Genomic DNA, 26,390 nt, shown 5'->3' with positions numbered 1-26,390 from the left:
ACAAGTGGGCACCCAATGAAATTATCAGGCAGCAGATTTAAAACAAACAAAAGGAAGTACTCTTTCACAAAGCACATAATTAAATTGTGGAACTCATTGCCTCAGGATGCTATGGAAGCCAAAAATATAAATTAGTTCAAAAAAGGTTTAGACAAATTCATGGAGGATATGTGCACAGACAGCTATCAGAGACAATGATCCAGATACAGTCTTGGGCTCTGGAAGTCCCTAAGCTACTCACTTGCAGAAATGGAAAGGATACACAAGGGAAAGGTTTACACTACTCTCTTCTTGTTTCTTGAGCTCCTTCCTTAAGCATCTGCTAAAGGTCCCTCTTAAAGACAAGATATGGGGGAAAAACTGACTTTCTAGTCCGTCTTAAGACTCTATTTCGTATTGAGCTATGACTAGATAGTCTTTTTTATTGACTTGCTGTGTGTAAAATAACATACAAATGATGATTTTCATTTTGAGTCACTGACTCAGTTCATAAGCTTCTATAAATCCTTACTGTTTTTTAACTTGCCCAATCTTATACACTATTTTAAAGCCAAGAAAACAAAAGCAGGTAAGAGTAGAAAGGAGAAAAGAATTGATAAGAGTGGTAAATGGTGTTCCAAGGAAAAATTATTTGAAGCTGACATCTGTGGGGAAAAAGCCTTGACAAAGCCTTAAAATAGTGCCCCAAACTGGGGCAAATGTTTTATAGGCAAATAAAGATATCATTACTGCCCTGAAAAGCTTACCTACTAAATCTTGGTCCAGAATTAACAAGTGAGAGTAAAGGGGGCCAAAGCTCAAAGTTCTATATTATCTTGTAGCTTCATTAGTAATTTAAGAGTGCAAACAATACTTCACTTTCAATTATCGCATACTGTACTTGCAAGATGATCTGGGCAAAGACAAATGCTACAATGACCCAACAGGAGATAACAAAGAGGAGAAGTCTGCATGTATCAACAAAGGACCTAAGACAGAGAGCATTTTAGTGTGAAGTGAATGATTGCATCACACATGGGAATAAAGATGCCAGAAAAAGGGTTCTAGTTGGGAAGGGTCACATGTGTTATAAAGAAGAAAATTTTCAGGTTGGTCTGAGGCAAGACTGTGAACAAGCAAGTGTGAGAACTGCCAGAGAGAACACAGCATTGGCACAAGCTTGTGAATGTACCGCCAGGCTGTCGAAAATGAATGTCTTACACAGACATTTGTTGCACTACTGCCCAACGAATCCAAGTAATGACATGCCTAACTATTTTGAAATGCTGATGCCACAGCCATGCTCCTAAAAAAAAAATAAAATAAGACAAACACAGCTGTATATAAACTCCCTTCTTCCAACAGAAACTTCTTCCAGAAGAATGTGATGACGATCAATAATTTTGCAAATAACTTCCACAGCGTACGCACAGTATCTCTGACATTAATGTGTGCTGCTATGGACATGCGGGGCAGAAACAAAGTATGCAGGGTGACAGGAGACAAACTGAAAAAAATTGGAGAGCTTTCAGCCAATAAATCTTTTTGCCAAAATGAGCACTTTAGGAACAGAATGAAAAAGGGCATAAAGAAGACACTACCTGCTCCTAACTCCAGTCAGTTAGATCAGAGGTTGAAGGGACTCACTTCAGGAGAAGACGGAATTGATTTGACACAAAGTGACAAGTTGACTCCTGAGCAATGGCAGACTTGTAGGGAAGGACTGCAGATCTAACTGGATAAATGATCATTTTTTAAAAGCAGGAAGAAAGTTTTTAAGAAGTGAAAAAAGCCAATATAAAGCTACATCTTGGAGGTCAGAAAGCAAAGGCTAAAGGAAGAATCACCAAACATCAACCTTCCAAAACAAATTACATAAAAAGTAAAAATACCTTGAAAGAAACCACGTGAAAAAGGAGTTAGAACTTCTACAGTGACCTTGAGATGAAGCTCAAATGTAATTACAGTACTACTCCAAAACAAAATTAATATTTTACCTTTTCAATAAAAGTGATGTGGAGAAGGTGGTCAAAAAGCAAAATAAGAATATGAAAGCACAAATTACAGCATATGAGATACAGAATTAGGACTTTAAAATTATGAAATTGCCTAGGGCATAGAAGAAGGATGAAGGGCAAAATCTTAAGTTGATAGATCGTCTCCATCAGAAAAATACTAAAGAACTTGTGAGTGAGGCTGCCATTCTCACTGCAATGCTTCTAATATATCAGGGGAGAGTATCATGTCTGAAACCTGTCAGAGCAAACAAACTCATGATAATGAAAAACAGGAAGGATACACAATCCTGACACCTACAGATCTAGGAGACTCTCAACAGCAAAAAAGGCAACATAACAAACTTTGAAAGCAATCCTATAAGGACTAGTGTATAAAAGGAAACAAAATACAACATTGATTTAAGTAAGATAGTTGACACTAAATTAACCTAGTAACTTTCTTTGACAAATGTTTTTTCTAGGCATGAGAAATGCCAATCTCACCTCTCTGGACTTCTACTCCGCATCTGGCACAGTGCAACAAGTGGCGTTTTTGTCAGCCTGGGAAAAAATGCATAGCACCAGAAATGTAAGGTGAGCAAGCAAAGAAGAGAAGTTGCATTGAAAGGGGAAATATTTGTCCAGGGGGAACTAATTACTAAAGATGCTCAAAGATCATTTTGCTTAAATGTTTTCAGTTGTGACATTGGCCTTAACTGGAGAAACACAGAAAACAGCTAACCATGTGATGGCTTTCATGGGATAAGATACATCATCATAAGAGACAGGGTCGGAGTGTCACTCAAGAGGTGGATGGCCTTAAGAGATGGGAAAAAACCCTCAAAACAACAAATGAATAACAAAACAGCATAAAAGACCAAGGAAGCTCCAGAAAAGATAGGTGGACTTACTTCCAGGGAGAACGGGAAGTATTAATGTTATCAAACAAAGCACAAGAGAAAGTCCATCTGGAATACAGTATATACTTCTGGTTAAGTGAATTCAAGAAAGATGAATCCAAGCTGGAATGGATGTATACAAGAACGCAGAAAGAAAGCCTGTCTCCTGAGAGGAGATTAAACAGCTGGCTTGGGGAAAACAGGGAAAAACAAAAGCCAAAAGGAAATATGATCATGACATCCAAGCTATGTAAAATAACGGACGATGCTGGCACAAGAACAGAGAGATATAAATGGACCATAAAAAGTTTAAAACTGGAAATCAGATGTTCTGTAGCCATCTGAGGAATGATGTTCTGGAAAAGTCCTCCAATATGAGGTAGGACGAGAAATTAGTTTTAAAACAGACCTTGACAAATTTATGAGGTCTGCTGGAACTGCCTCCTGCCTCAATGGTTCAAGAGGGGTTGTTTTTTCCCCCGGATTGTTCCTAAATAATGCCAGAAATCGTTAGGAAAAAGCTGAAAACAATTTTCTGCATTCACATTTCCCACCAAGTGCATCTTTCAAGCTTACATTTTCTTTTAGACTATATGGAGCAATTAAGTATCTGAGCCAAAATTTAGAAGCACTAAGTACCCAGCATTTCCAATCACTATAATATAAGCATTTATGAAAATTAAGCCACAAAAGAATTGAAACTTGAGCTAAACAGAAATTGAAAAAAGGCTTGGCTTTCAAAGATATTAACAGTTTACTGTTTTCAAAATGCAGGCTACTTGGATTTAAGTACAAACTTTCAGGCAACCCTGATATTAACACCAAAAAAGTCTGAAAGCTTTCCTAATATTTTTAAGTTCATTCTGATTTTGTTATCAGCCTCGTCAGCTATGTTCTGCCTGTTTATTAATACATGATTTTTACACAGCATTAGTATCTCTGGCACAATTTTCCTAAGAAGTGTCTGCTTCCCCACAGTGTTTACACTGATGTAACTCGAGATACCTCACTTCTCTGTCATCTGGCTTGAGTTGTATTAGAATTATCTTAATACATTATGGATTGTCCTGTAGCACAAATTAGTATAATGATTCATCTTTACTGTTACATTTTTTAGCTAAAAAGACCCATTTTCATCTTTTATTATATTTTCAGATGAGGCATCTAATATAAATTACAGCCATATCCTGGAATCAGATTCATTTATACAAAACTTCCAGTTGTACAAAATCCCTGTTGGTTTTAATGGGTCTCTCAGCACATGTAAGATCTAATTTGACAGCTAAAGTTGCAAGCGTCAGGCCTAAAATTCACAGGCAATATTTTTTGGAAAAAAAAATTTTGTCAAAGGAAGACTTTCCATAAACTAGGCACAAGATTTTGCTACTCTACATATTCTGTAACTCTGCACAACTTCCCAACTCCTTCCCCCGTCTCTTCCAAAATGAGACTGATAATTATTTGTTCCTTTATTTGTATGGATTTTTTTCCCAGAAAAGCCACAGAGTTGGATTTCCCATTTACAGTTCACTACTTTTCAGATAACCTTATCATGTAACATGAAAATGTTATCTCGCTAACAACGTAAACTGTTTCTGGAGTCTCTGTGGAAAGAATTTCAACAGAAAGGCTGCACAGGTCACTCTTTTCTCACTCTTAACCCCCAGGTGACTTTAAAGGCCTTCAGAGAACACGTCTGAAACCCAAACACCTTCCAGGGACGGCACTCTCCACTTCACACCGTGACTTTGCCACCTGCCCCGCTTTGCTTCCTATCCCCTTACTCCCGGCACCCGCTCGCTTTCTCCCGAAAACCGCCCGCCGCCCTCCCGGGGCCCGACGGCGCCGGCCGGGGGCCGAAGCCGCCGGACCGCGCCCCGTCGCGGGCGGGCGCCGCCGCAGCCCGGCGCAGGGCCTTCCGCCCGCCCGCCCGCCAGGGGCCCCTCACCCGCCGCTGAGGGGCCCTTCACCCGCCCGCCCGCCGCCCCCCACCTCCGCTGAGGAGCCCCCTCGCCCCAACTCACGTCCTTCATCTCGTTGACCTCGTTGCTGCCCCTCCCTATGACCTCGCCGCCGTACACCAGGAGGCAACCGACGGGAACCTCCCCCTTCTCCAGCGCCTCTTTAGCCTGCAGGACGGACAGACAGACAGACAGACGCAAGCAGCAGGACAACCCTACCGGCGGGAGGCACGAGCCAGGTTTAACGAGCCGCCGTTACTCCCGCCCGCTGGGCGCTGCCGTGAGGGAGGCCTCGGCCCACCCGCCCGCCCCGGGGCTCCCCTCAGGCCTCCTCTAAGGCTTCTCCCCGCGCGGGGGAGCGGAGCCCGCCCGCCCTCCTCACGGCTGGGGGGAGCCCACCACCCGCACTGACCACTTCGAGGGCCTGGTCCATCCAGGCCACCGCCGCCGCCTCTTCCTCCTCCTTCTCCATGGCCGGCACCGGCGGAGCGCGGGCGGTGTTTCCGGGGGGCCGGGCGGCGAGGCACCGCGGGTGGGGCCACTACCACCGCCCCTTCCGCCGACGCGGGGAGGCGAGGGGCGGCCGGGCCGGGCCGGGCGCGCAGGATGCTCCGGTCCCTCTGGAGTTTCCTCAAGCGGCACAAGAAGAAATGCCTCGTCCTCGGCACCTTCCTCGGCGGTGAGTGCCCGGAAGCGGGGCCTCGGGGCGGTGGGGGGCGATTATAGGGCTCGGCGCGGAGCTGGCCTCGGGGCCATGGGGCCTTCCCGCTCCTGGTTCCCGCCGGGGAGGCCCCCTCAGAGGCGGTGCTCGGCCTGCTGAGCCCGACGAGCCCCCGGTGGCCAGGCGGGTTCCCCGCTGGTGGGAAAGCTTGTCTGCCCGCCACTCCGCCCCTGCCGCCTGGGCGGGACCGGCACCGGCTGCGGGCGGGACGGGCCCGGCGGTGCCGCGGGCCCGGCGGTGCCGCCACTGTGGGCGGGGGGCTGTTGCGCAGGGAGCTCCGCGGGGGCCTGAAGCAGTCCTTCGCTTTTCTGGTGACACCAAAACGCACCCGCTGACCGCTTCTGGGAGAGCTCAGGCGGCAGGGGGTTTTTCTCCTACGCAGAGGGGAAAATCTGCGAGTCGTCTCTGAAAGCCCTAAAACACAGGGAATCGAGTTGCCTGGGTGTTCTTACGGCAGGGCTTTGTATTGGTCTGAAACAGCATTTAACCGCGCAAAATGTGGGTGACGTTTGTATTATTATTTTTAGGACGGAGACTGAAAGCCTGCAGTTTTAAAAGTGACTTGGGCATTGAGGTGACTTGTCAAATACAAACCATGCAGACACAAAACTTTAGTGGAGAGGAGGATTTACAGTAATTATTCAAGCTGTTCTTTCTCCGTTAAAGCTCTTGCCTAACCTGTAGGGTGGTTATGGTCTGGTAAGCTCCTCTGTTCCTTGAGTTATTATAGGGTTATTTTTAGTTGGTATTGGATTTAAAAGAACACCTTGGATCTCTCTCTCTGTTTAATAATGAAGTGCATATCTGTGCAGCTGAAGATTAGATACTCCTCAAAAGGTACAGCCATGCCTTTGCATGCTCAGTTATCAGATGTACTTATATCTTATGCAGATGACACAAAATTAAATATTACAGAGTTGCTGAGGAAAGTTTTTATACCCACTGGAACGTGTCTGAACAGTCAAATATTCAAAGGGCTACAGGGGTTTTGCAGTACAGTTTGTCTCATACTCAGGTGAGGTCTCTTGTGAAGGTGAATTGTATATACTTCTGACTTGCCTTGGTTGTTGTGTCCTCTGCATCCTTTCGCATGAATTCCTTCTGCATTTTTCAAAAGAGTGGTAATTAATACACTATAGTAGGTTAGATGATGGTTACTGAAGTACTTGTCGGACCCCTTCTCCACCTGCAGGTTTTCTGACTCTGCAATTACAGCAGAATGTACTGTTCACCAGTTTCTGAGCCACCACACTTACAGCCCACCACCATTTACTTTAATATACAAGCCTGTAACCTGCAAGCTGTTCTCCCTCCCCTTCAACTGCCTTTGTGAGAGTGGTGGGCAGACAAATGAGAATAGTAAAAACATCAGTTGTCCCAGTATGAGCTAGTAAATGTGGATCAGTGTCCAAGTGGGAAAGCAGATATTGGGGAGCTTGTGGCTCTTGGTAGTCCTTATAGACTGAAATCCTAAATTCATCATGTATAAACGGCACTCAGCCAGCCATCCTAATATTGCTGAATTTGCAGCTTTTTCCTTATGATTGGTGCTGTTTATATACAGGTCAGTGTCACTTTCACTAAAATGCTACTGACTGGTTGAAGTACACTTAAAAGAATAATCGGGGACTAAAATAAAGTCATTTAAAGTATGACCAATCAAAAAAAACCCCAATGTTTCTCTTCTAACAAGCATTTCAACTTCTGATGGAAAATATTGAACAGTGCTGTCATTGCCTGCAGCATGGATCAAATACCTGTTTTATCAGGCTGTGTTGTATTTGTGGACTGTAGATAATTGCTTTTTTGTATTTGAGACTCTGTAGTAAATCGGGGCATCTGCAAGCAGGAGAACATCATGAGCTGCTACCAGCTGCAACTTGCACGATGGTATTTTAGGGCAGCCTGGGAGTTGGAGGGATTTACTGCAGAGTGCTGCACTACAGTTGTTCAGCAGCTGAATTGTGAGTGCTTTGGCCATCTCCATGTTAGTTATGGATCAGACCTTAAAATAACTCCAGGAGCTATGGTAATGCCACCACTAATAAATCAGAACTCTCAGATGCACAGCGGACTCTCCTCAAAAAAATACTGCCTAATGTTGAAAGGTAGAATGCAACTTTAAATTGCTGCTTTTACTTGAAGACAGAATATTTGGAAGTGGCTGAATGATTTAAGAAAAGCATCCAAATCTGCTGATTTAATACCAGAGACTGGAATCTACATCTCTCTGGTGGTGGTATTTTTCTGTTTGGTTTTTTTTAAGAGCTGTAGGTGCATTTTCTGGGAAGAAGGATGTAACAAGGAAAACGGGACATCACAGGGTTTAATGATTTTAAGTCTTTAACTGGCACATGGTCAGAGATTAATATGAGTGTTTAATGATTCGTTAGACAGGACAGAAGAGTCTCTACATTATTACTGATACAATGTTGTATCAGTGTTGTGTTACTGAAGAATTACTGCACCAAAATCTGAGTCGGTTAGTAGCCTTTCCTCTGTTTACTGAGATGGGTTCCTTGTGCGTTATCAGTTGCTGTCATGCTTAGTGTAATTTCTGTCAATCTCAACACTGCAACAGATTTTTCTGTTTATGAAGATAGAGTAAGAGCTCAAATTGAGGGAAAAGCAACTGAAATAGGCGTAATCTTTCCTTAACCATAGAGCGGGGTTGAGAAGACCTCAATTTAGCAAAGACCCTTTCTTCAGAAGTCTGTTCTTTTAGCAATATAAAATAAATTGCATACTAAATAGACTTAAATCTCTTCAAGTGAGCAAAAGCTAGTGATCTGGGATCAAACCCACTAGACATACTTAAAGTAGGGAGAGCTAGCATGATGGAGCTGCAAGGATTGTTATGTTCACTTGTTCCTGTTGGATAGGTAGATTTACCTTAAAGTGGCTTCTGTCTCAGTGCTCGGTGTTGAAGGCAGATTTCAATGGATGTTACAAAATGATTCACTGTTGAAATTCTCTCACTGCAGTAGAAGAACAAGTTGAGGGTGTGTCTGCAATGTTTGGTTCTGATTTCAGTGGTGAATGAGTTTATTGCTCAATTTCATCTGTCGCAACCTTTGGTTTGCAGAAGGAATGTTTCAGTTCAGAAGTCTGCTTAGCAGAGAAAGTTGTCTTGGTTTGTGACTGAGTGCAGGGGTGTTAAATAGGTTTTGGTGGGACTCAGTGGTACCAAGAAAATAAGGCTTTGGTGCCTTCCTATTTTAAATATGATTTTCAACCATAATGGGGCAGTTGTATGACAGTTGATGCAGGGCTTGCTTGTATGTAAGGACAAACCACAACTTAGGGAGCTATCAATGTTCTGGAAGGATGCAGGCTTCTATGTGTCAGTGCAATTTCTACATAATAAAATTCTTAAAACTGAAAATTTCCCCCCCCCTTTTTTTTTTTCCTGAGGAAAGTATGGCAGTGAGGGTAAAGGTTACATAAGGTTATAAAGAGGTTTCCTGAAAACTTGATGCCTCCTTGTTACCTATCCCACCCTTCTGCTCATCTCTCTGTTCTACCTGTGAAGAAAGGAAAGGGCTAAGGGAGAGGTAAGCCGTAAGTTATGTGATGTGAGAAATATCCTACCTGTTTGAGGCCACTGGCATGAATATGTAAGAGCCTGCAGATTCTGTAAGCTACTTCCATTACTTAAATTTAGATGGGAAGAGACTATACAATGCTACAGCCAAAGAGGGCTACAGAGACATATTAGAGCACTTTTATCGCAATTCACTGTTAACAGATGAATCAAACTGTTTCTTCCACAGGATATGGGTATTGTAGACCCTGGGTGTTCTCAGTGTTGTAGGACAGTGTTGTAGTTTAACCCTGGCCAACAGCTAAGCACTACACAGCCACTCACTCACACGCACCCACACACCCCTGCTCCATGGGATGGGGGAGAGAACTGGAAGGGTAAAAGTGAGAAAACACATGGGTTGAGATAAAAACAGTTTAAATAATTAAAATAATAAATTGTAAGGAAAAGGGGGAGGAGGAATAACAGAGGGGAAAAATAAAACCCAAGGAAGACAAGTGGTGGAAGTGAAGACAGTTGCTCACCACCAACCAACCGATGCCCAGCCAGGCCCCAAGCAGCAGCCCCTCTGCCAACCTCCCCTCTAGTTATATTACTGAGCAGGGTGCTGTATGGTATGGAATATCCCTTTGGTCAGCTGGGGTCAGTTGTCCCTGCTGTGACCCCTCCCAACTTCTTGTGCACCCCCAGCATCCTTGCTAGTGGGGTGGGGTGAGAAGCAGGAAAGGCCTTGACTCTGTGTAAGCACTGCTCAGCAATACAAAAACATCTCTGTACTATCAACACTGTTTTCAGCACAAATCCAAAGCATAGCCCGTACCAGCTAGTATGAAGAAAATTAACTCTATCCCAGCCCAAACCAGCACAGACAGCCAATACAGATATAAATACATTTCACTTTGTAGATCAATTTTAAAGCAGAATGAATTGTAGTTCAAGACCCTTATTGAGATTCCTTGTACCTGCAGGTTCTGTTACTGGGTAATGTAGTCCTAGTTTGTACCACTCCTCTGTTTCTGAACCCTCTGTGATTCAGAAGTGTTGGTTGTATAGTTCACATGTTAATGAAGGCAGAAAAAGGTTTACATAGAAATTATCTTTCTGGCGGTCTCATTATTGCTGAATTTTCTTAATTCCTGGGTTTGTATGGAACATATGGAAAGATTCAGTATGAAGTTCCATCTATACAATGGTTTAGCTAATTAGACATGAGTAAAATGTTGCTGCTGCCACTTTTTGCAGACCTCCTATCCCATACTGAGAGGTAAAATCAAGTTATATTAGCTGTTGTAAACAGTTGGTGTTCACTGTGCTTGTTTGTAACAACAGGGATTCTCAAAATGCCAGTGTAATTTCCTACAGGCACGTTAGCTGACTTGACTTGACAGTTCTTGGGATTCGTCTTTCTCTGGTCCTGCTTCCAACTCCGGGTGACAGTGTCTTCATGTGATGCATTCAGCCTGGACTTCTTCAAAGTGTGTGTTGTTTTCAAGTCTTCTGAATTAATGCTACATGTATCAGTGTAGGTGCACACAGTGGTTCGAAAGTAAGATGTGAACACACAGGCAGACCGACTGCCAGGCTGGCGGCTCCTTGAAATATCTCATAAGCTGGAGACTTGCAGAGGCTCAGAGTTCAGCCACGAGTGACCAGTGGGCAGAAGTTTACTGCCACAAAGCTGACAATGAGCCATGCTGTTAGTAACAGAGGCAACTTCTTTGTTGTTCATTGGTTTTGCTTAAGCCATGTGCATGGTGTAACTTTTACCTTGGTTAACCTCTAATGAATTGTGTTCCCAAAGATGAGGATGATACTGGAGTAAATAACATCTCTCAGTGGTGGGTCAAAGTTATGGCTTAGTTCAGGGGAGGCGGGGAGAAATAAGACTAGTAGTAGCTGGTGTTGCATCATTTTAGACAAGTATTTTGTCTGGAAACTCCTTGTTAAACCTGGATGACTGCTAATGCAACTTTGTACTCTCATGGGGCACAGCAGCTCTTATTACACAGTAATCACACAGCTTTAACAATCGAGTATTAAGCAATTAGCTGTCTCAATCTTAATTATAAAGGTGCTACTCCAGCATATCACTCAAGGGCATGCACATGATTCTTCTTGAATTGTTTGTGTATCTGCCTGTGTCCTGTGTATGTTCTGGAAGAGGGGTTTTTTTATACTTAGGACTTCTCTGACACAAAACCTGGAGTTAAAGGACTTATTTTAAGGGGAAAAAATAAACAAAAGTAGTCATTTGGATATGTGTGAATGTAATGTGAAAAATGAGGTGGGATAAAATGATTGGAAAAATCTTGTGTTCAAAAATTATTTGCTAATACTAAAAAAATTGTTGCTGTTTCAGTATGTTAACTGAAAAAAAAAAAAATCACTACCCTGACAGTTGTGTTCTAAATATATATTCTTAGCAGCAAGAATTGATAACTTTTTAGAGAAAAATAATTGTTATTTATGAAGCCTCATTTTGGTTAACAATTTACAGTGGTAAAATTGCATTTTATGTATATGGAACCATAATATTAAAGTTTGCATCTAATGGGGTGAATCTTCTACATGGCAAATGGTTAGTCTGCCTAAAGGCTGAAGCAAGAAAGAGTGACTTCCCCATTTTTATTTTATGAGGCTTTTGGGAAATAAATGGAAGTGACTGCGGTTGTTCCAAACTTGTCTGGCTTGTGGCTGCCTATTAGGAAACATAATGCCGATATGAATAGCCAGATTTTTTTTTCAACCATAAATATTGGGGCACAAAGTTAAAAAGCCTTTTGAAATACTAATGATAGTTTTGGAGAACGTATTGAAAAGTTTTAATGACCTAAAAAATGTAGCTGAATTCAAAATCTTGGGGAGTTTGGGTTTTTTGGGTTTTTTTTTTAGTTTTTGTGGATCGGGCTTGTAAAAACAGTTTTAAAACTTTCAGCATCCAGCAACTGTTAAATGGCTCAATCAGATATTAACTTTGAAATGTAAAACCCTTGGTTTGAAGAAAACTTTGTAGCTCTGTGTTTATGACTTTCGAAAGTGCTTGGTAGAAAAAAATAAAGACTTGATATTCTTTCTTCTGTGTACCATTATTGACTTGACAGAGTTGGAGCTGACATTCTGCAGAGGGGTTTCAGTACTTAGGGGATTGCTCCCCAGTGGACAGAAGATGATAACTTGTATAATAGTCTTTTCTGCTTGTGTTTGTTCCTTCCTTATTTTCTCCCCCCACTTCTTGCATGAAAGAACATGGGAAGAGCTTGTTTATGCCCCTGAATAGGTAACTGCTGCTACCAGTGCATACAGGAGGCAGCAGATGAATGTGATACATAGGAGGTGTTATGAAAAGCCCTGGGTGGAGGGGGAGAAGTTAATGCAAAGCAGCTTGCTGTGGCCAAAGGTGCTGAGGATAAGTTTAGAAGATGTAGTGGTATCTTGAGGAACGGCTTAGAAAGGAAGATGGAGATGAAGAAAGACAAGAAGAGGGCTGGGGGCAGCCTGGACAGATCTCTGAGCCCCTGGTGGTGTGAGAAGAGCAGTTGGGGGAAACTTCAAAGGGATGTATGTTGGGAGAGGAGGAAATGTAGAGATTCATCGTGAGGGTGATGAGGGATGATCAGATCCTCAAGGGTAGAAGAGTGAGACTGGAGAGTAGGAACTAGGCCTGGTTAGAAATAAGAGGGCCACAGTCAAGCCCCACCGAAGCGAAGGTTCTTCCTACAGACAAGTTTCAGGACCAAATGGAGGAAGTGTTAGTCTGTAACATTTTTTGCTTATGTGATTTTTAAGACTTGAGTTTTATCTTTCACTTCTGCTAATTTTAGAGTGATATCCTTTAAAAAAAAATAAATTTCCATCCATCTCCAGACCTGTGCATTTCAATTTCTTTTCTCTATAATTTGTTTTTGTTACCCTACATTTTTTCTCTTCCCAATATTTGCTTCAATCTCTCTTCAGTACTAGTTGTTCACATTGCAGTAGTACCAAAAATGCCTTCCTTGAAAGGCAAGATATCTCTTCTCAAAAAAGTTTTTTTTAATAATGATTCATTACCCTTCACATTTTAATTAATTTTGAAAACATTTCTGAGTATTACTTTGTCAATCAGTATTAAAATACTTAAGACTCACATATCCCAAAAAAACCTCTATGTACCCTTAAAATCAAAACAGACTGAAGGGGCCTTTGTCACATTTTTAAAGCAGCTTGTAATGTGAAAATCTCTCTGTAGGAGTCTATTTACTGGGAAAATATGGGCAGAAGAAAATCAGAGAAATCCAAGAACGAGAGGCAGCTGAATATATCGCCCAAGCGCGAAGGCAGTATCATTTTGAAAGTAATCAGAGGACGTGCAATATGACAGGTAAGATAAGGAAATAGCTACTGGTTTTGATAGGTGGAATTATTTGGGGATTTATACTAAATATTGACAGTATGGAAGAAGCATAAGAAATGTAGGTGAATTCAAAATATTAATTAAATACTAATACACAAATAGAGTCACTTTGCGTGGTAAAAACAGAATCTCCAGAACAGAGGATTGGAGGGATTTCTAGGGGTCATCTTAACCCTTGGTTTGAATATATCCATCTATAATACATACAAACATACATGCAGGTTCCAATTTTTTGTCACTTCAAGACTCTTTGTGTATTGCCCTAAACTGCATGTTGTATTGAGGTATGAAACAGCACCAAGATTCAAACAATACTGAATTTACAGCAGGATTATTTTACTGTAGCACATTGTTAGTAAGCTACACAGAGCTTGGTGGGTAATTTTTACTTACTGGTAAGGTGCACGTCAGTCCATTAGTTCCCTACATTTGAACAATTAAAAGGTATCTCACTAGCTGGGGTGCAGAAAGTGGAAGTGTTTATATTACAGCACTGGTCTTTGGATTTCTGCAGAGGAGATAGTAGGGTAGGGTTTAACAGAATCCTTGTCATTCTTGTAAATACGGGCCATTCAAAACCATTTCTATGAAACAAATTGGGCAGCATTTTCTTCTCCTGTTGAAATTTGTAATAGCTTCTTGGGTGGCTGCAGATGCTTTTGGTGCACTGTGTTTACCCTGATGTGAAATACCGTGGTATTTTCATCTTTTTCCATTTTGTAGTGCTGGGATTGATTTTACTGAAAGGACTTAATTTTCCTTTGCCTTTCATTGTACAAAGTACCTTCTGTCTGGCAGCATGCACTGTTGTCAAGATTTTTCATATTTTGTTCTTAGTATTTATTATGTTCTGTGCATGCTTGTTTTCCATTTCCTGTTCCCATCATATAACAGCAGATTGGACATTGAATATTCTGAAAGTAAAGGATTTTTTCCCAACAGCTTTCTTGGTTTTTTAAAAAACTCATCTTTCTTTGGATCTCTCGTCGGGATAAAAACAAACCTCAGAGCTTTTCCTCCTCATTTGGAGAAATGCAACAGTGTAGATTTTCGCCAGACTTTATTCTGGGGAGTTGAAGGCATGTATCTGCACATACACAAGCTGAGAGTACACATCTGCAGCTGGAGCCAACAAAGACATGTAGCCACGTAAGGGCAGCACTGTGCCCAAGCTCGTAAGAGGCATGCAGGCAACTGCACTTCTGAGTGCTCCTAGGGTTTCCTATTTTGTTTGTCCTCCCAGCTTTGCCTCTTGAGCAATGGGATTTATGTTGTATAGCAGCTACTGAGTGAGAGCAGGGGATAGGTTTGTGATGATTTTTATGTTGACAGATTTTTTTCTTTTTTCTTTCAATAACAGTGCTGTCAATGCTTCCAACATTGAGGGATGCTTTAATGCATCAGTTAAATTCTGAGAGTCTCACATCTCTTCTTAAAAATAGGTAAGACTGTTTTGTTAATTGTGTTAAAGATCACTTGTTTTGATCACAAGATAAGAGTTTTTTCAAATGATATATTTATAATGTAGAAAGCATGCGGGATTTTGTTTCTGTGTCCCATTGAGTCACTAGTCTTAAAGTATTTTGAAATCACTATTGAAATATTTTGTGTTGTATTAGATGTATTTTGATAGGTATGGCTGGTATTTTCCAAACAGTACAAGAAATAATAGTTCCTTTAAGACGCTTCAGTGAGAGCCATGGTTTTTATTGAAGTGCTTATAAGATAGGCAGATAAAAGTACTTAGAGGGTCTAGTCCTCTCTTAAACAGGACAGAGTATCTTGACTGAGTTGTTGATACTGTGTGTGTAAAAATGTCTATGTAATCTTACCAGGGTCAGACATGAATAGTAGTGGAAAGCATCCAAGATGAGATTGCAAATGGATGTAAGCTATAAGAAGTTGTTTGGGTTTTTTATTTCTTTTTTGAAGCAGAACAAATAGGGGCATGTCATACATTAAGAGGGATGCTTCCCTGTCAGAAAACACCTTTGCTTTCCTTATAACTTCAGGAACAAATAGCATATTTTTAAATACATAAAGCATGTAATAGCATACCTTAAAAGTAGAGTATGATGCTTGGCATTTGGCATGGAGTAAGTGTGTTATGTAGGCAGTTAACACCGGCTCACTCTAGGCTGCCTTTCTAGTTTACCTCCCACTAGCTTATTTATATAGCTATAACTTCAGCTGTATAGCATTTAATAATTACCTATGCAATCATTGTATCTTTTCAGTCAAACTCCCACAAGGCAACAGAATGTAGTATTTAAAGTGGGAATTACAGCCTGAAAAATGTTTTTATAATAGATTATCTGAGAATTTGCAATTGTAATTGAGTATTATTTACCCCAAATAACAAGAAATTAGGAAAAGTTAATTTTAATGGAATGTTTAATATATTTGCCATAGTAAGAGTTTTACTCAGTGAAAAATTAACCTGAAGGAAAAAGATCTTGTGGATCACCAGATTTGTCTTCTGGACTGTGCAGCAAAATAGTCTACAAAGGCCTGTAATCCTTTATTCAGTGGTTGGGACATACAGTGCCTTAGTTTGTCCTCTGTAGCATGCATTCTTCTATCAAAATATATCTGGTGTCTCTAACTTGTTTGACTAGTTGAAGCAGTTTATGACTACGGTGACACACTTCCAAATTCCAGTAATCCCAGTGAAAATGGAGATGAGACTTTTCGATATTATTGTTATGTGTTTCTGAAAACAAATTTTCTTTTTTTAAATGCTGGTTACATGCAATGTCCTGGAAGCATGGATGTCCATTTAGGGTGTATCCTACAGTGGAGTTTGTGCCTTAATGCTTCCTTTTTTGACTTATGCTGAAGAAGTTGTAGCTAGATGCTTGAACTTTTTGAACTGACAATGTAGAGAAGGGCTTGGGAAGGCATGGATCATGGAGTGAGCCATCAGGGCTCATTCCACTTTGAAGTGAGTCTTTGAAGAAGCTCTGCATTCTTGTGCTACACATGGAGGTATAGATTTGTTTTCTTTCAACTACCACGTGAGAAAATGAATCAAATGGCTCCAGACCTTTGAGTGCTGTCATTGAATATACAAAAGAGTAGATGTGGAGATTTACCTTTCTTAATGTTCCTGAAGATGTATTTTTTTTTTTACATAACCTATAATATGGTATAGATCCCATTAATGGCTTAGGTAAACTCCTTTAACTTAAAGTCCATTCACTTCCTTGATTCAAACCTTTTTTACATTGTTTTGGTAATTTGGGGCGGCCAGTGGTAGGTTGGGGGTGTAAGCAGGTTGAGGTCTTCAGTCTTCCAGAGAAAGTTTTAAAGAGGGAGTGGCATCCAAGACCACAGATGTTCTTGCTGCCTGTCCTCCTCTTTTCAAAGCAATGTGACTGAGATGAGGTGAAGTACCTGCTGCTGTAGACTTGTGGAAGTTGTGTATCTCCCACCTATTCAGCACTTGGCTTTATTCCAAACCTCTGGTTTTTTGTTTGCATTGCTTTTTGCTTCCAGAGCAGGTAATGGTTTTCCAAATAAATAAAAGTGAAATAAAAGTTGAGTTTTGAGTAGCATCTGGGTCTTAGTAAATTGCAGCAGATGAAGACTGAAAAATCCATTTCTACTGTTAGGCTTAATACTTGCAGACTTAAACTGTTACCTGGCTGTTGCCTTACATTGTGAGGAAGAACTGTAAGCATGAGCTCTAGAAAATGTTTTGACATAATAGGTGCAAATGTAGTTGGCTGACATTTGATGTATTGGCTTCTCTTTCTCTTCAGTTGGCATGGAAAACTTACCACTCATAAGTAACAATATGTCTTTGAGTCCTGTTGTGTGTTTTATCCATAGAAATATTACTGTATTTTCTTAACAGTCTTTGTTTTGCTTTAGAATAGCTTTTAAAACTGTTAGATTTAGCTTGCAAAATGAGAAGTAAACTGTTTTTGTATGTGCCATGGATCCTTGTATCTCTTCCAACTATCCTTTCCTTAATCTGTCTCTACTTTTTTGGGAGTTGTAGACTTAATAGTTTATTATATCACTTAATTTGCATTATTTGATAGCAGCGAGCTTAAAAATTCATTGTTTATTTAAGTGATACAATGGTCAAACTAATGCCAAAGTGCACATGTTGTGCCTGTAAAGAGAGATGATTTCTGTGAAAAGTGTATTATTTTTTATAAACTAGGTTACTGTAAAGTCTAGGTTAATCTGAACTATGCCCTAAATATTTAAGTGTTAATTCCAATCCAAAGAAATTACCAAATGTTTCTCTGAGTGACTTCCACAATATATTTCTTCCACAATAGAGATACAGTAGCCATTCTTTACTGACAGTGCTTAACAGGCAAGAATGGCTGATGAAACTTTTTGGATGGTTAGCCTGCTCTTATCTCTGCTACTGCTGCTATGTTGCTAACGTTACTTCTGGATAGGAGTTGTAAAGTGCAACGTACCTTAGGCAGTTCAGGTGTATCTATGCAATCTACAGTCTTGCTCTTTTGACTGCAGAATATATAAAATTTTAGGGATTGGTCAGGCCAAAAAAGTAAACATGCCTCAATAAAAAAAGATCAACTTGCGTTTGGGTGGATGGCGCAAGACTTCTTATCCACAAATGGCCATGATCTTTTTGGGTTTTGATGATCAAACCTGAACTTCAAAACCACATCAGGCAATGGTAAATCTTGCAAGAAAGTAGGATATAGAAATTCTGATCCTGTGCTTATTATGCACAGGTGGGTACAGGAAGCCCTACTGAACTGAGGGTCTACATTAAGTTTATAGAGGATCGAGGTCCTAGAAAAGACCGCTTCGTACCATCGGTGGGCTTTTTCTGACCGCTTAGCATTGTAACGCAAAATTGATAATATAAGTGTATAATTGACATCACTAAATACTATATTTATACATTAAAGTTTGAATATCTTTTCTGTGACTTCATAGTGTATTGTTTATATGCCACTTAACTGAACAAGGCAAATCAATGTAGACATGAATCTGACCTGAATAATTACAGTAGCTCAGTGAGCTCGCCTTAGAGCACTGCTATTTTGTTGAACATATTTATTAATTTCCAAGGACAATATACTTTTAAATGTTTAATATTTCCATTTATTTTTCCCACAGGCCAGCAAACAAGTTAGAAATATGGGAGGATTTAAAGATAATAAGTAAGTGGAAATGAAAGATTCCATCTGCATAATATTTAGCATAAATTTAAAATGACTTTCACACCGTTTAAAATGCACACTTCACACTGCGTTGTTGTTTCGGTAGATATGAAGATAGTGTAACAAACTACAAGGCAAACCTCCTCCCTGCCTCCCCTCCCAAAAGCTCCTCATGAAGGAATTTTTCATAGCCCCAAGGGAAGGTAGAAGCCCAGAGACAAAGGTGAAGAGCTTTATTGGCCTTCATGTTACCCTGCTCAAGAAAACTTTGTGAAAACTTTCTGCGTCATCACATAAAAATTGAACTAGTTTTTCAGCAAGTTCTACGCTGAACCTAACAGAAAACATCAATCGGAAATGTAGGCCGGCCCTTACATGGCCAGCAATTTCCTCTTTTCAAGCCTGTTTGAGAGAACCACCATAGAAGTGGTTAAGAACCAACCCTCTGGTTCATCTTTTTATTTATCAGCTGATGGAAGCAGTGGAAAGGAAGGAAGGATAGTCAGATAATTATGCAGTGAAATACTACTGAGCTTTTTTTTACTGCTTTTGATTCCTTAGTACCATTTGTTATCCCCACCACCTCCCTGGTTTTGTCCTTCCTTCCTTCTGGTTTTGTTTCTCCTTTTCACAACACCTTTACAGATCCTACTTTTGATCCAGCTCCTTTGTTCCCATGTTCTTGCTACTCAGCACTCATCCATATTTATTCATGTCACTTCTTCCACACATCCTCTGTTGCCTAGTGGCTGGTAGTTGATGCTCATTTTCATTTTCTTTCTTTAGATACTAGCTGCTCCTGCCTTAGGTAATTTTTTTCCCAAGCTACTGTTACACTTTCTGTGTCCTAGTTGCATGATGAGGGCTAACATACTGTGTGTTTCCTGGCCTAGTGAAGAAAGATGATTTGACAGTACATCCATTTTCCTTCTGGAGCTACTTGTATAATTTTTATTTTTTTCCCAAAATAACTTGTGTAATGTGCAAAATTATATTAATAGAGGACTTTAAACGGGACACTTTAGATGTAGTTTCCAGCACATATTAGACTCGTGACCATCTTGGATATGTGTTGTGAAAACGTGTATTATGACAACCAATGAGAGAAGAGTGGCTGTGTATTTAAAAATCATCAGCACTTCTTGAGTCTTGGAGAGCACTCTCCCTCCTTGGCTCACCCTTACTTCTTTGACTTTGAAGTTATTTTATTGTCTCTTTTCAAGGTTTCACAAGAAGCATTGTAGCTGTATATAGTACCTGTATGCTAGTGGTTCTTTTGCGAGTCCAGTTAAATATTATTGGCGGTTACATCTACCTAGATAATGCTGCACTCTGCAAAAACGGCACAGTAAGTTTCTTGTTTTATTTCAAAGGTAAAACTTTCACTTTCTTGAAAGTGAAAAGATTATTTAGTGAGAGATAAAAAGGGCATACCTTAGGAATATTGGAATGAAACCAAGAGCTCTTATAAGAGTGGGAGATGTGGAAGCATTACTGGAAGTATATTGATGTGTTTTAATAGCCTCTAAATTTGGATGATTTGATGATACTGTTTCTTAACAAAATGCTAGCAATATTGAAGAATACCTTTTGTCCGCATTTGTATTGCTTAAGGAAGGTTACTTCATATCTGAACACTAACAGAAAATAATTTTTTTGCTTTAATTTTTTTTATAACAGTAATACTGTGTGAATGATCCAAGATATGTATGCAAATGGATATAAATGCTTAGGTCTCCCTAGCACAGATTAATTCCCCCAGTTAAATTTTCCCTAGGCTTAAAGAAGAAAATGTTGTCTTTGAAATTTTGACTATTTAACACCAGGTGGCCGTCTACCTTAAATGTCTGTTGGTGGGGCCAAGCAAGGTAGAAGACTTGTTTTTTGTTTATGTAGTTTATCTGTCACTGCTCAATAAAAATAAACCAATCCCATAGTAAGCAAGTACCCGTTGTACAGAGTAAGATCCGCAAATTGTTGGATGGCTCATCTAAAATAACGGATACAAACTTTGATTAGTTGTCGTATGGCCCCTGTGATAGCTCCTGCTGAGAGTCAAGGAACAGCATGTCAAGGCAGATCCAAGAAAAGCTTTCATTAGGGAGGCCAGGGTTGATGGAGGTTGTGCTTCATTTTGTAAAACCTGAAAAAGCTTTTTTAAAAGGGCAAGTTGAGTTTGGACTAGAAATGTTTCCTGATATTTTTCCAGTAGAGAAGTGGGTTGACAGGGCCAACTCTGAGGCACTCCACCGGAGCAAATTGGGATCCTGTCTCAGTTCTTGAAAGCTTCTTTTCTCTCAGATAGATTTTTGTTAGGGTTGAGCATAAATATCCCATTCCACTAGGTTTAATTTTTGGGGTGACGGAGGGTCTAGTTTCATCTGCAATGCAGTTTTAAGAGACTTAACTATACATGAATGAAAAGTGCAAGATTTTTCTGTGCCACTGAAAATGGAAGAGAGATCTGTATAGCATTGAAGAATGCCAGAGGACTTATGGAAGATCTATGGGTTGATGGCAGGAAGACAGTCAGAAGCTATAGAGTTATGTGAGAACGGGGGAATCCATCTGCTGTAGGGTATTATAAAGATGAAGTTGGTCGCAACAGGTTTGAAATTTTGTGCATTGTTCTCTATTGTTGCCATGTCACAGAACTGTTCATTGTTTTTCACCCACAGACACCACTAGCTCCCCCTGAAGTTCAGCAGCAATATTTATCAAGTATTCAGCACCTTTTAGGAGACGGTATGATGCTTATTATAAGCTAACTACACTTAACAAAACACTACTTTTTTCTAGACTTGAGCAAATCATGAGAATAACTTTGACACTTTTCTTGTTCTAGGACTGACTGAACTAATAACTATTGTTAAACAAGCTGTGCATAAAGTTTTTGGAAGGTAAGAGCCTCTATTTCTCTGTGGTTAGATTTTAATCTTTATGATGATGACTGTTCCCAAAACAATGAGTTTTATTAGAATTTAAAAAAAGGAAGGCGTACTGACTTTTTCCAAAACAATGTTTTTATTATAGCAGGCTATGTCTGCCAGTGCAAACCAATATAGCAGACTGGGATCTGCTACAGCAGACTTGTGAACGTGTTATCAGTAGAAGAACAAAGCATCGTTATTCATTTTGCAATCAAGACTGCAGTCTTTTTTTTTTTTCCTTTCCAGTATTTCCCTTAAGCACACCCTATCTCTTCTGGAGCTGGAACAGAAACTTAAAGATATCAGGGAAGTAGTGGAACATAAAGATTCAGATCAGATTGCACCTTACTCTCCCTTATGTCATTATTTGATGCCAGATGAAGAAAACCCCTTGGCTACCCAGGTACTTGTTTCAATTTCTTTCATTTACATTTCTTCATCCTGAGTTTTTTGTTTGTTTGTTTTGGGGAGGGAAGGGTACATAACAGTCCTCTAGTTGTATCATGGCATCTGTATCTTTAATAAACGGCGATGCCTCTTCCATCGTAAATTGAGTGTCCTTATCTCTTTAATCAAGGCAAAGTAAAGTTGTACTTTCTTCAGATTTGATTGAAATAAGTGTTGTCCTCAGAATGTCAGCTTCAAGCTCAGCAGCACAGCCCAGTTACTGCTTTTAGCCTGTGACGCACGCTGTAACACAGTGCAGCTTGACTCAGCCCTAAGCTAAATTGCACTACCTTGCACTTGTGTACCAGCAGCCATCATGGGCGGCTGTCACATCTTGGCTGATGTACAAGAAGGTGCTGGTGTGCTGGAGTCCCTTGTGGCTTTGGGCTGGAAAATGAACAGGAGTCAAGAGAAAGGTGTATCTAATCTCATTTGTAACATTAAGGTAATTTCCTACATTTTTTAAAGGTGTTTGTCTCCATCCACACCACAGGTTGGAGAAAACTCATTCTTAACTTGGTATTACACTAGTATAAAGAAGAAACTTTGGCTTTGGTGTGGCTACATGCGCTTATCCCTTTAAGTCAAGCTGATATGCAGGGTTTATTTCAGTTTTGGAGGTCAGAAGTAGAAAAAATACTTCGCTCAATTAGTCTGTATTTCCTGCTAATATTGTTTTTAGTAAAAAAAAAAAAATCCTACAGAGACCATTTAAAGGGAAAATTAGAATATAAATTATATAAAATCTGATTTACAACAATAAATCCTCTCTAAATCTAAATAGATTTGACTTATACATCTTGACCTAATTCCATGGTACAAAACTCCTCAATTTCTACTCTTATTTTTACGGTTGCCAATGGATTTCTTACTAAATAGTGTCTGTCTTTGCTTTTTTTAGGCCTTTGGACTCACAGAAAGAGACATTGCTACAATTAAATTACTTAATGAAACTAGAGATATGCTAGAAAGGTATAAAGAAATACCCTGTATTCATACTAAACTTCTCCCAACAACTATAGTTTATGTAAGACAACTACTTTCATGTAAAAAACCTGTTAAATTTCATGTGTGAAATGTAACCACTCTGCTGCATTCAGTTTTTATATTCATTAATTGTAGGCTGTGATTTTCAAAATTTGAGAGCTCTGAAACTTATTTATAAGAAATAATCCTGTCTTAAGGAGATGACCAGGGTGTCCTTTCCAGTCTCTTCCTCGCCTTTTCTGTAGTTATGCAGGAACAGAGGAGTACTTCTCTTCTGCTAAAGCAGGGTAAATCGAGAGTAATCTTACTGGATTTACTTGCTTTGATAAAATGAAACACCAGTTTTGGCTTATCAGAATTTATTTTTAATGCATGGTTTTGAGAGTGGTTGTATGCATCCTTTTACCAGAGAGCTACTATAGTAGAGTAGTGAGGCTTCTATAGTAAACATTGAATATGAGGGAATTGAGCCAAATGCCACACTACTCTTACAATTTAGCTGCTAGAGATCTGGGGCATTTTAAGGATAAGTCCCTTCTATGTTATTACTAGGAAAGAGAAGTGAGGAACACTTTAGATTTATCTAGGTTCTAATAATCTTAGGGTAGAGTTTAGGTTGTTGATCGGTTTGCTGTGGAGTTGTTGGGGAGCTGGTCTTTCTTGAGGTGGCTACACTAATGGCCTCTTGTCTGGGTCATACATCTTCCCTTACGGGAGGGACATCTGTAGCACTGAATACTTGCAGGGTTTTTTAGTTTGAGAAAATAAATCCCAGGAATCAAACCTTCTTTTTTTTTTTTCAGTCCAGACTTCAGTACAGTATTGAGCACATGTTTAAATAGAGGATTCAGTCGACTGCTGGACAATATGGCAGAGTTTTTTCGACCCACTGAACAGGACCTTTCTCAGAGTGGCTCTGTACATAGGTATTTGTTTTCTTTTGTTGTGGTTCTCATGTGAATAATGCTTTCAGTTCACAGTGAATTCAAAAAAAGGCTATTGATTTTCTTGTCTACTTGAAGTTCTCATGCTGGAAATAATTGTGCTTCTTGCTCTTCAAGAATAAATGCAGTCTACTCACTGAAGTCAAGTAGACAGCCAGGAGTTTCTTCTTACTGCGTGTTTCTTCCCACCCGTAAAATTGCTAGAATTTACGTGAGGTATCTCCCACCATCACCTGCAGATCTAAAAGTAGAAATCAGAAGACCTATCCCTTCCACTTCTTGCCTGAACACTGTACAAGCAGACTGCCTTTCTAGCTAAGGAGGCTTTACCCCACTGGTGGTGACTGAGGCCGTGAGCAAGAGGGTGTTCCCCTGCAGGGAGCTCTGTCCGCCCCGGTCTCTGACTGGCGGTTACTGCAGTTCCCAAGGAAGGTGGCCAGTACTGTGACTCTCCAAATACACGTAGCCAAAGCACCTGCAGAGCTTTAGGTTCTTTGCAGGTATGCTGGAAAAAAAGATACTAACATTCCAGATCTTCTGCCTCTTCCTAGAACACTGTTTAAAAATAGCTTTCATTCTGAAGTTAGCTCTGGTTTTAAACAGTGCAGTGAGTGTGTTACAAATCCAAAAGCTGAGTTCAAATCCTTAAAATACGATTTCTAAAATATTAGAATGAAAACCTTAAATAACAACTGGGTTTATATATGTTTATTTTAATAACTGATAGCTCTCAGAGTACTGTTTTTATTTAAATGTATACTATTTAGGTCACTTAAAATATCCCAAAGGCTGTAGCTTGGCTGTCTATCCTAAGCCTGGCTTAGAGTTTGAAATAGTGTGAGATTGTAGACTGGCACTTCTAACAACTGTTTACGTATACACACATGTAAAGACTCTGGCTAAACTGTATTCCTCTTGTGTGAGAAGCAAGTTTGAAAGTGCGTGTAACAGGAACACCAACGGACACTTGCTTTGGTACTTCTCTATATTAAATGAAAGACTTGATAGGGAAAAAAACTTCAGCTGTACATTTTAGTTTGTAGTCTTTCAACTCTTACTTTTGAAGTAGTAATAACTTAGAATTGTAATAAGTTTAGTGGCTTTACTAATGTCAGAGCAGGTCTAGGTCAATATCTTTTGTTCTTTTCTAGTCTTTCCAGTGTCAGTCTTCCTTTAGCCAAGATAATTCCAATAATAAATGGACAGATCCATTCAGTATGCAGTGAAACACCCAGTCACTTTGTTCAGGTAAGAATCTTGCTTATTTAAAATATCCCAAGAAAAAATTTGAAATGAATGTTGTATGTTTCTTTTTAATAACATACTTCATTCTGTTTAATTTCAGTGGCTTTAAAAAAAAAAATTAGAAACAATTGGGGTAACTTAAACATAACTTGTAAGTTTTGTAAATTTGTATCTTCCAAAAATGTTATTTTTCTAGAACCTCTTCCCTCTGCTAAACTGCAGGAGCACAAAAAGGTCTCTTAACTTGGTTCTACTTACAGCTCTGCTCATAAACCTTTCTAAAGCAAGAAGTTTAAGTTATATCTCTGTGGGAGTGCCGGGTGCTCATTTCATGATGACTTATGTACTGCAGCAAAACCAGAATAGTGGTGGATGTGTGATTAAGCAAATTTATTCTTTAAATTTCTTCCAGGACCTGTTGATGATGGAACAAGTGAAAGATTTTGCTGCTAATGTTTATGAAGCTTTTAGTACCCCTCAGCAACTAGAGAAATGAACTGCACATTTATAGAAATAGATCTTGTATTTATAACAAATCCCTTGTGACTACTGATGAGACTTGGGTTAATTTTATAATGGTGTAGGAGTGGTAGACCAGCAAAAAGACCGTTCTGAAAAAAGGGGGAGTGAGCCCATATTTGTTCTAATAGAATTCTGTTTCAAACACCTATTCTTGTTGAAAGAATCATTGTATGTAAAGACTTTTCTATTAAAAAAGTGGTTAAACTCTTCCATAATTCATTTGATTATTTTTATGGCATGTGGTGGCAGTATTACAACGTTACCAAAAAAAACACTTATTTGCCTGGGGTGTGTAAGTTTTGGAAAAATGCTAGTGATCTAAGAATAGCACAAAGTACCAGAATGAAGGCCTCTCTTGCCTCCCAAATTTTTCTTTTTGTAAAGGAAAACTTTTTTTTTCTCCCTTAATTTTACAAATCTTATTTCAAAGAATCTCTCATTTTTCAGAAAGCCTTTGCCAACTGATGCATGTTCCTCTTGAACAAGCTGGGGGGGGGTGCTCTCTCTGTTACTTAATACTAAAGGAATGTGGATTTTTAGAAGTTCTCGTTTATGCTGTTCAAACAGCTACACTGTACACATTAACTTGTAAATATTTTATCTTAATTTGTATTAATTTTGAGCCCAATTGTCTGTATTGTAATAAAATATTTTAATGTAAA

The 26,390-nt window shown here is 39.7% G+C and overlaps 2 protein-coding genes across 3 annotated transcripts in view; one reads left to right on the top strand and one right to left on the bottom strand.

Moving 5' to 3' along the window:
* The window catches only part of ADAT2 (adenosine deaminase tRNA specific 2), a 10,809-nt gene extending 5,425 nt beyond the window's left edge, over positions 1-5,384 (bottom strand). Inside the window, exons 1-2 of the mRNA XM_074818896.1 lie at positions 5,249-5,384; positions 4,900-5,004 (exon numbers count right to left, since the gene is read on the bottom strand). Coding sequence (XP_074674997.1) covers positions 4,900-5,004; positions 5,249-5,308 — 165 coding nt within the window. The 5' untranslated portion in view covers positions 5,309-5,384. The remainder of the gene's footprint in view (positions 1-4,899; positions 5,005-5,248) is intronic.
* On the top strand, positions 5,337-26,390 carry PEX3 (peroxisomal biogenesis factor 3). Of its 2 annotated transcripts, XM_074818894.1 has the most exons (13): positions 5,337-5,515; positions 13,330-13,461; positions 14,855-14,936; positions 17,259-17,285; positions 18,610-18,653; positions 19,877-20,001; positions 21,332-21,398; positions 21,499-21,553; positions 21,830-21,986; positions 22,932-23,002; positions 23,821-23,943; positions 25,113-25,209; positions 25,619-26,390. In XM_074818894.1, the coding sequence occupies exons 1-13, from the start codon at positions 5,443-5,445 to the stop codon at positions 25,700-25,702; spliced, it is 1,137 nt and encodes a 378-aa protein (XP_074674995.1). In that variant the 5' UTR covers positions 5,337-5,442; the 3' UTR covers positions 25,703-26,390. The 2 variants fall into 2 exon arrangements, with proteins under 2 accessions (XP_074674995.1, XP_074674996.1); XM_074818895.1 differs by lacking the exon at positions 17,259-17,285 and having other exon boundaries at positions 5,339-5,515.

This window comes from Strix aluco, chromosome 3 (genome assembly GCF_031877795.1).
Source record: "Strix aluco isolate bStrAlu1 chromosome 3, bStrAlu1.hap1, whole genome shotgun sequence".
NCBI classification, from domain to species: Eukaryota; Metazoa; Chordata; class Aves; order Strigiformes; family Strigidae; genus Strix; species Strix aluco.
The sequence above is the reverse complement of the archived record's forward strand: the minus strand, read 5'-3'. Positions and strand labels throughout refer to the sequence as shown.

What these genes read in the sequence shown, in the direction of transcription:
- PEX3 (XM_074818894.1), top strand. Translation starts at nt 5,443, where the DNA reads ATGCTCCGGTCCCTCTGGAGTTTCCTCAAGCGGCACAAGAAGAAATGC. An exon ending in CAGAGTGGCTCTGTACATAG is followed by an intron (nt 23,944 to 25,112) that starts GTATTTGTTTTC and finishes GTTCTTTTCTAG; the next exon opens with TCTTTCCAGTGTCAGTCTTC. An exon ending in CACCCAGTCACTTTGTTCAG is followed by an intron (nt 25,210 to 25,618) that starts GTAAGAATCTTG and finishes AATTTCTTCCAG; the next exon opens with GACCTGTTGATGATGGAACA.